Source organism: Labrus mixtus, chromosome 11 (assembly GCF_963584025.1).
Source record: "Labrus mixtus chromosome 11, fLabMix1.1, whole genome shotgun sequence".
Classification (NCBI taxonomy): domain Eukaryota; kingdom Metazoa; phylum Chordata; class Actinopteri; order Labriformes; family Labridae; genus Labrus; species Labrus mixtus.
In genome coordinates, this window is record NC_083622.1 from 6,687,290 (window position 1) to 6,697,289 (window position 10,000).

General features: G+C 46.4%; 1 protein-coding gene across 1 annotated transcript in view; it reads right to left on the reverse strand.

Annotated features, from left to right (window-relative positions):
• LOC132983451 (protein PTHB1-like) overlaps positions 1 to 10,000 on the reverse strand; it is a 62,546-nt gene that overhangs the window by 37,165 nt on the left and 15,381 nt on the right. Inside the window, exon 4 of the mRNA XM_061049762.1 lies at positions 7,773 to 7,883. Coding sequence (XP_060905745.1) covers positions 7,773 to 7,883 — 111 coding nt within the window. The remainder of the gene's footprint in view (positions 1 to 7,772; positions 7,884 to 10,000) is intronic.

Sequence of the window (10,000 nt, forward strand, 5' to 3'; positions counted from 1 at the left end):
AGTCCAGGGTGTAACCCCGCCTCTCGCCCACTGACAGCTGGGATCAGTTCCAGTCCCCGCGACCCCGAACATGAAAAGCGGTATAGATAAATGATGGATGGATCCCACAAGATAACAGCGTCAAACCTGCTACAACCTGAATGTTGAGAATTGTAAACGTGATCAAAAACCCAGAAGCTTGACGTGACACACGCCTGGATATGACCTTATTATCTGACGTTCAACAAAAAGATAACAACGAGCTACCTCTCCCGACATGAGGTCACTGACGGGACTTAGCGGCTGGTTCAGGGCTTTAAACTCCTGAACTTTCCGTTCCAGGAGGCCTTAAGCATCATCACTCTGCGGTCGGAGCGGGCGGCCATGTTTGTCCTCATGTCTATCTGTAATCACTGCCAGCATTAGCCACCGGCTAAGAATAGCCTATCAGATAAAACTGGAGCAGAGACATTAGTGGAACATTACACACACATTAAAGAGCCAAGCGTCTCATCAGCGCTCCGTCAACACAGCCGGGGCCAACAAATAACTCTGGAGATGGCGTGATAGCCATGCAGCAGGGATTCTGTCGGCATGCTCGAGCTTTGGAGTGCAAATGCTGCTACCTAAAAATGTTGTTGACATGCTACAAGCGGAGAGATTAAAACCAGTCAGCAGCGATGACCTTCCATTCCCACTCAGGGAAATTTAAAGGACTCCGATTTGTTGGCTCGGAGATACTGAAGGGATTCTAACGACACCTGAAAATGCGTTCAGAAGACGTGTGGAGTCCGTTTGTTTTTAAGGTGGATCCGGACTTTCAGACTCTGCTGGGTTTGTTTGAAGAGTAAATTTAGAGTTCTGTAAGTGGTGAAAAGGCTGTTAGATGAAGAGATCATCATATTGATAGGGAACTTTTGTAGAAACATTCAATGTTAAAATGATACTACTTTGAAGGCGGCTGTGGCTTAGTGGTAGAGTCCATCGTCTCTGAACTGGAAGGTCACGGGTTTGATCCCCAGCTCCTGCAGCCACATGTATGAATGAAGTAGACAGTGTGAACATGGGCTGGACATGTACAGAGTGTTTTTGTAACACTCTGCAGTACCTACCATACACTGTAAATATAAATGTTTGTAAGCCTGAGTGACGTCACCCGTCTGGAGTCCCATCGATGGCGGTCTCCATGCTGGAAATGCTGTCTCAGTCTAACTTTCAGTCAACCTAAGGACAGGCTGAGAGCTGGAGCTGAGGCGGGTTTAAAGCCTCCTGACAAACCGTTACACCGCGCCCACCTGTCAATCAGGTCAGCTACACACCTTCTTGTGAATAACTCTTATCCTTCATCAAATCAAAACTGATGAGTCATCAAAACATTCACCCAACGTACAGTGTGTGTCGATCGAGACATGAGCTAATCAGACCTATTTGTTTTGTTGAACCAGGCTGTAAACATGTTAATCTCTGCTGTAAAGGCTTTTTAGAATGGGTGTGTATGTGACTTCCTGTGCTTCTGCAGCCAGCCTCTAGTGGACACTCGGGGAACTGCAGGATTTTACACTTCAGCATCGGTTTCATTTTTTCAACACCAGAGGTTGCTGATTGGGTACCACACAGTGCATGCTCAGCAGTCCTCGGCTTCTCCCAACACAACGTGATCAGAGATTAAATACTGAACATGTTTAATATGATTTAAAATCTGCTCTGATCTTTGTGGTATCACTCTAAACATCACAGCAAAATCTGGCCAGACAAACGTCTTCTGTCTGAAGGGAAATGAGAGCAAGAGTTGGCTTTCTAATCTTGAAGTGTGTTCTCTGCTTTGGCTTCAGTTCTCCAAGAATACGATCTGAGCTGAGTTTAAAACAAACAGAACATAGACATGTGGAGGATAGAACAACTCTCTGGCTTTGCTTTATTTGTTTGTTTCTAGGAAACGTTATGAAGACGTTACTGTGCAGCGTGCTGGTGTTGAGAAGGTTGGATCTGGTGAGCACATACCTGACAGACTGTCAGACATCCCAGTGAAGCCGGTTATATTTAGGGAGAACTTTTAATGACTGGTTGTATAAGTAGAAGCTGTGGCGCAGAAAGAGATTCCAGAGCTTCACAGTTGATGATTACTGGGATTTAGGGCGGTCGATAAACGTTTGGATGCGTGGAGCGCTCGCTCATCACTAAGTGTGACTCGAGTAGCAAACACGTGACCAGTTGGGATGAGAAAAGCGAGCAGTGTTATTTTGAGAACACACATTTGACATGTTTGACTCGGGGGGACACGCGTCTGAAACCAGCTGTAATTAGGTGAACACACCACAGCGAGTAAAATGCCATGTAACCACCTGATGAGGCAGAAATACTTTCTCCTGCGGCATTCCAACGAGTAACCACGTCTACAAACATAGAAGGGCTTCATCTCCCCCCTCAGATTCCCAGAATCAAACTGCTGCTGAGATGTGAGGCTGCAGGTTTCCTGTAAGGCCTGATCCACATGTTGATTGGTTGAAGGATGACTCACAGTCATAAATCATAAAAGCAAGATAGTCATTCATGCTAATGTGCACTCACATCAATAATGGTCTTAGATTGATGCCTGGATGCTGGCAGTGTTGGAGGTGAGATGAACTCTTATGTTGCACTCAGCTGAAGATCCTCTGCAGATACAAAACATACACGTGGAAGGATCTTGGCCATGTTTTCCAAATAAGAGCCAATCAGAAGGCAAAGGTCATCCTGGAAGACCCTCAGCTCCTGCAGACTGAGAGGAGGTTCACTTCTGTTAGGAGAGTCAAACTGAAGATATCTGACGTCCTGTGTCCAATCAGCAGGATGGTTTATAAGTTGTCTAATCTGTGAGCTGTAGAGCTGACAGAGATGCATGTTTATCAGATGAGCAACTATTGAGAGCTAAAAAACAAAACCTGACGGGGTTGAAGATTGTTCTTTGTGGTTTGCTAGCTTGGTTGAAATGTCTCGTCCAACACAGTGATCAGAGGAGGTGTGCACAGAGACTCCGTCCAGGTGTAGGCACAGAGCTCGCCGGAGGGATTATAAATCCCATCTGGACTGGGAACACAGAGGAATCCCCCAAGAGGAGCTGGACTACGATGCTGAAGAGAAGAGGGACGTCTGGGTCGACTTGCATACCCACATACCCTGCCCCACTGCGTCCATTTCTTTAAGAGATTCAAAATGTGAATTCACTGAAGGTCTGTGAACTTTATGGTGGGAAGAAGCTGTGTCACTTGATTTACTCCTACAGTAGGAAGCATTATCAGTTAGTAGAAGAGCTGCTGTGTATCCTCTCTGTTTTCAACACACACACACAAACACACACACACTCGTCTGTAGACTCTTCCAACAGCCCGCAGGTGTAGCCGATATCTTCTCCAACAGCCTCTCCTACTTTTACACACTCTAAACATCATTAAACATTTACACACGCTCACTCCATTTCCAGCAAACACACCGCACACACACCACATTCAGTTTCAGGAGCCACATATTTTACTTTCCATCTGCAAGGACGCTTAGCCTCAGAGTGTGTGTGTGTGTGTGTGTGTGTGTGTGTGTGTGTGTGTGTGTGTGTGTGTGTGTGTGTGTGTGTGTGTGTGTGTGTGTGTGTGTCTGTGATCGCCAAACAAGGCTTCATTTTCTGCCTGTGTTTTTATTCACGGGGGGTGATCTGGGAATACAGAGACCTCTATCTGTCACACACATCAACACACACACACGTCCAGAACAGAGATCCATGGGTCAGAAAATGTGGCCATGGCCCGGGAGGATCCTGTTCAGGATGAGGAAACCTGCCTGCTGCGTGTGTGTCTGTGTGTGTGTGTGTCTGTGTGTGTGTGTGTGTGTGTGTGTGTGTGTGTGTGTGTGTGTGTCTTTGTATGTGTGGGTCTTTGTGTGTGTTTGTGTGTATGCGTGCGTGCATGTGTGTGTGTGTCTGTGTGTGTCTCTGTGTGTGTGTGTGTATGTGTGCGTGCGTGCATGTGTGTGTGTGTCTGTGTGTGTCTCTGTGTGTGTGTGTGTATGTGTGTGTGTGTGTGTGTGTGTGTGTCTCTGTGTGTGTGTGTGTGTGTGTGTGTGTGTGTGTGTGTGTGTGTGTGTGTGTGTGTGTGTAAGCTGGATGTGAATAGCAGCCGCAGTATGTGACAGTAAGCTGATAGCTCTGTGCGCTGTGTTGCTGTAATGTGATGGACAGACTGACACAGCAGGACGATGTAATTCAGCCGTGTTGCTACACGTCTCCTCCGGCCTTTTGAACACCGACTGAGTCCTGAGATCTTGTTACCTGTGCAGCCTCAATCAGCTGCTGATGATGTCACCACCCACCTGAGAGGAGGGGAAACATGTAACTGCTGATTTATAGACATCTCTTTCCTGATGGAGGCTTCTGGGGGAAAGTCTTTTTGGATGCAGTCTCTCTCCCTGCAGTACCGGGTTTGGCCACTGTGTAAAATTGGCTTCAACGATGGGCACACTTCCTGGGGGCTTGTTGCATCGGGGGGTGGCCGGGAGAAGAGGACCAATGACAACGTCTCCACGGGCGTAAGTAGAGGCTGGAAGCCGTCAGGTGAAATATGGTGCGATTTGCAGAACAGGCCGTTTAGCGCCCTCTGCAGATTTACCCTGGTATTACCTCATGATGTAAAACACCAAACGTACACAAATCATCCTCAGAAAGACAAAGCAACATGTTCTCTGCACAATTTTCTCTTTCTTCCCGCGTGATCTCGTGTACAGCTGCTCATGGCTGCGTTCTGCTGCCCTCCAGAAATGGACCCAAGCAGGGCAGGGTGCGCTTTGTTGGACGGAGCAAAACCGTGGACTATATTGAGATATGCAGTACGATCTGTACGGTCGAGACTGCAGACTGATCTTAATGCAGACAAAACGAAGGGAAGCTCAGATTAAGGTTAGACTTCTAATGTGCATTTCTGGTATGTACACATAAGAAGGTGCATGTGGACTTGCACTTTCCGGGGTGTGTGTGCGTGTGTGTTTGATCCCGGATGTGTGTGTGTGTGATGTGGAAGGTGTCTGTAATCCCAGGTGGGCTGCAGGGGAGGAGCACAACAACAAAAAGGGGACGCAGTGCCAGGAAAGAAGAAAGAGGAAGTCACTCTCTCTTTCATCTGTCTTTCATGCATCCTCTTCAAGGAGGGAGAGAGAGAGAGGGAGAGAGAGAGAGAGGGAGGGAGAGGGAGAGGGAGAGGGGGAGAGAGAGAGAGAGAGGGGGAGAGAGAGAGAGAGCCACTCACCTCTCCCTCTGTCAAACTCTGTGATGCCTTTTGATGCCTTTCAATTGAATGAAATGTGCTCTAAGGCTGTCATGCACTCTAACAGAAGGTCTGTGTGTGTGTGTGTGTGTGTGTGTGGGTGTTGGGGTGGGGGGGGGGGGGGTTGGCATGGCGCCTAATGACTTTAAAGTCACAGACAGGTAGGCGGAAGGTGTGTGTGTGTGTGTGTGTGTGTGTGTGTGTGTGTGTGTGTGTGTGTGTGTCTTTGTGTGAAAATAAGAGCTTTGAACTGATCTGTACTCTGTTTTATGGGAGATCCGAGCGGCCCACGACACCAAAAGGCTGTTCTGGCGTTTTGCCTCAAAGTCTCTGGCATCAGTTATGAAATAAATCTGCACAATCATTTCATTCAGACCCAGGAAAGGGATTGGAGAGTCTACCTGTCTGCTAGTTTTCTACCTGTACCTTACACACTGAGGGTCTGATTCAGTAAGAATGGATTACAGACGCTAACATCTCTGAAACTCGTTCATCGTGTTCCCAGTCTATCTGCTCCATCTCTGAGTCAAACTCTGACTGTGTGTGTGTGTGTGTGTGTGAGTGAGTGTGTGAGTGTGTATCTAATGATCCTTGTATTGCCCTCTGTAAGTCTCCTACACCTCCCCTTCTCATTAGCAGTGACGCCTGAGTGGATTAACCACAAGTGCTGACACACACACACACACACACACACACACACACACACACACACACACACACTAACAAAGTAGAGCCCATCAAAGCGAATCAATCCGCCCGCTTTATAAAAAACAAACTGTCATAAAACACGGATTTGTCCTCAATGCAAACCAGAAGCCCCTTAGTGACAGGAGACGTGTGTGTGTGTGTGTGTGTGTGTGTGTGTGTGTGTGTGTGTGTGTGTGTGTGTGTGTGTGTGTGTCAGCACTTGTGGTTAATCCACTCACTGCGAGAGTAATATATTGTTGTAAATGAGAATGTTTTGCAGAATGAACGTCAGATGAAACTGTTCAGTCCAGGATCAAAGGAAGGTGGGACAGAGATATTTGATCCTTTGGTATTTCTTGTGCTCATTGTTTTCACGTCTTCGTTTCCAATGGCATAAACACATTTTTTAGAAATATGTGGACAAGAGGAGTTGGTACAAGTTGAAGAAGGCACGGCCGACTCCTGCAAACTAGCTGACAGTGAACTGATGTGAGAACGCAGCAGGATGTAATCAGGAGAATTCACCTGGAGCGAGTGGGAGGGGGGTGGTGACGTTTTTTCGCTGCACGACCATAGACTGTCTGCACGCCACCTCTACCATCTCTGTGCTCTAATGAACCTGCTGCATTATGTTTCCTGTTCTCCAGGATGTTCTTCTCCACTCATTAGTTCAGATTGAGATTCTCTTTAACTTGTCCTACCTCAGGAGACTCCCCCCCCCCCCCCCACCTGGTTGTGTGAACAACCAGGTCAGGAGGATTTCAGGGGCAGTCCTCCTGAAATTATCTAGAACTTTTCAGGACTGTGTGAAGACGTACAAAGTGAGTGTTCTCTCACAGAAAAAGGTTTGGATTTGAAGACACAAAAGACAAAGCAACTCTGTTGGCACCGTGCTGAGATCGACCACAGTCATGATGTCATGTAGGAAAACCAGACGAGACAGAGTGCGATGTCGTGAGGGAGAACTGAGGTGGATCAGATAGTGTGTCAGACAGTCCACAGATATCAGCGTCACAGCATCTGGTCAGCAGTGTTGCCAAGTCCGCTTGTTAAAAAGTTAAAGTCGTTTGCAAATATTGTCAGTCGCGGATTCTGGGTTTTTGGGCTTGTTTTCTAAAGTGGCGTTGCTTATTTGGGCTTGCTTCGCTCTCTGTATAAACCCCTACTGATTCTCTCCCACCTCTTCACAATAAAGCAAAACATGAACGCGATAGTTAGTTTGTCCTTTTCAAGGATCTGTCCACAACCCCTTTTCCTTGGTAACCCCCCCCCCCCCACGCACACGCGTGTCACACACATGCACAACTACACCTGACAGAGCGACAGAGTGACAATCCCCGGGAATAATTGGGGAATTTATGGAAAAAAATATAATGGAATAGTAGGAGAAAGAGAGTGCATTGAAGGACTGGATCTGACCTCAAGAGTTTAAAAGTTTAAGTTATTCAAAGTTTTTATGTTGGCTGCATTTACTGTCAATTTATTGTTGCCTATAGATGCAAACAAAAATGTATTTATAGGCTTTTATACTGTATATAGCCTTCTGTTATCAAGTGGCCTTTACAAAATGTGGTAGGTTCGGTCACCTGTTGGGCTTTATTTTATTCATTTAAAGGAGCCAAGTTGCTTATTTTGGGCTTATTTCCATAGAGCTGGTTGCTTGTTTCTCTCGCGAGATCTGGCAACACTGCTGGTCAGGGGTTAGCGGTGGGCAGCGAGCAGAGCGAGGATGTCGAGTGACCATGCACACGTCTGAGAGCTGGAGGACAGTCCGCCTCACTTAAAGCCGCACAGTAGAAGAAGAAGAGGTGATGTTCCTACCTTTCTTGACTTTCTTTGATGGCTGCTTCTTCTTGATGAACTTGGTCGCCTCCTGAGGAAGCGCCAGCTCCTCCCCGTCCCCGGCCGCCTCTGTGATGGGCTCCACGCCACCTAGACGACAGGAAGAAGAAGAACACATCAGCCGCGCGCTATATGAGGAACGTCGGGAAAAGTCACTCTGATTTCTGATGACAGATCAGCTCGTTGTTGCTCAGCGTTCTGCAGCCCTTCAGGAAGTTTGATTAACGGAGGACTCAGGGCCGGCGTGTAAGGAGACAACGGCGTGCAAGTTTTGCAGATCTGAACTAAAAAGTTTCAAAAGAGAAGAAATGAACATTGGAATTTCATGTGGTTTGCAAGTGTGTGTCTGTGTATGTGCGTGTCTGTGTGTGTGTGTCCAGAGCCGGCCCTCCCTATACGTGAATTAAGCGGCTGCTTAGGGCCCCGCTGCTACTTGGGGGCCCCCAAATTGACTGTGACGGACCGTCCGTGACCTGACATTACTGACTTCTGAATAACCTGGAAACCTTTCAAATGTTGGTAATGTAATGCTCAGTGTTGCTGATAGGGCGGCAGGCAAGGATCATAATATTTGGTTGATCAAAAACTGGCAACAAGGAGGAGAAGAGAAAAAAAAAAGATGAAACGAGTCTATCCATCGGTGGCAGAGAAAAGGAAAAAGAAGAAGGATGTCGGACAAAAGAAGCGCGCAAGGTCATTTTTAGAAACTGAATTACTATGGACGTGGGCCTTATTTTTTTGGAAATGTTGTCCTTGCTATAGTCTTTATCTTATCTTTAAGTTGGTGGCTAGCTAGCTCAGCTGTCGATAACTGAATCATTGTTGCTAATGCTGGCGCTGTTTAGCTAGCAGCACAGTCCAGCTCCGGTGTACAGACAGACCCAGCTCCTACGAATGTGTTTTCTTTTATAACAGCTGACGTTAGGTAGTAACATGTTAAAACTGGGTCTGGTCGAGAAATAAAACGATCTTAAAGTTAGTAAAACCTAAAGAAAACACATAATAGAGCATCAATAAGATATTTATGAATGCAAAATGGTAACAAGTGTAATTATAAAAGATGAGAAATGATCTGCTCCACGCTGTGAAGGGTTACTATAGGGACAGTATGTAAGAGTTAAACAAATCAATAAGTAAATGACGTCATTTAACCTTGTATTTACTTTAACTTACTCCTAACATTATTTTCTGCTCACACTAATTGTAAAAACAAAATATTCTCTTTCTCAGGGGGAGCATGGCTGTGTACAATCATCTGAGGAGGCTGACACCAGAAGCAAGATATGATGACATTATAGAGGACAATGCATCCAAAAAAGCAAGAAGACAAACATTCTGACATGGTCATTAACAGAAACGCTTTATGAAGCATTCAAACACTTACAAAGTAGAAGTAGACATTTGGCAAGTCTGTAAGCTTTACTTTGACTGTTTCAGTGAGTGTACTTCATAAGCAGTAAAATAATTGTGTCCCATCATGTTCAAAGAGGTACAGAGAAAATGCGTAAGGTTTGTGATTGCATACAGTTGCTGGTTCGCGATGGCAACACTCCACTATCCACCGCAAAGCAGGGCCACAAAATGATCCTGCTTAGGGCCCCCAGATGTCCAGGGCCAGCCCTGTGTGTGTGTGTGTGTGCGTGTGTGTCTGTGTGATGAAATCCTCTCTACAATCCCGAGGATCAGTACAGATTTAGGAGCTCCTGAGGCCGATGAATTGGACGCCTTGTCTCTCCTGTCTCCCACCTCTCAGTCTCCCCCTCACTCCCTCATTCCTCTGCTCCCCCAGTCATCTCCTTCTCTTTCCTCCTTTCCTCATTCCTCTCCTCCCCCAGTCATCTCCTTCTCATCGTCTCCTTTCCTTTTTCCTTTCCTCCCCCTCATCTCCTTCCATCCCACCTTATATTCCTTTCCTTTCTCCTCTTCCTCTTTTTCATCTCCTTCTTGTCTGCATCCCCTTTTCCTCCACTTCCATCCTTTTACTTTTTCTGTCTCTTGTTTATTTGCCCAACATTGCAGGTTACCTCCTCCACATTACGACCTCTTTAAAACATTCTCTGGTATCCATCTTTCCTTCCTTTCTTCATTTTTTCCTTGTTTCCTTTCTCCTAATTTCCTCTCCTCCCCGAGGATAATGTCCAGTTTCACGGTACTTTCACTGAACATGCACGACACACATCACGCCTTTGTGTGTGTGTGTGTGTGTG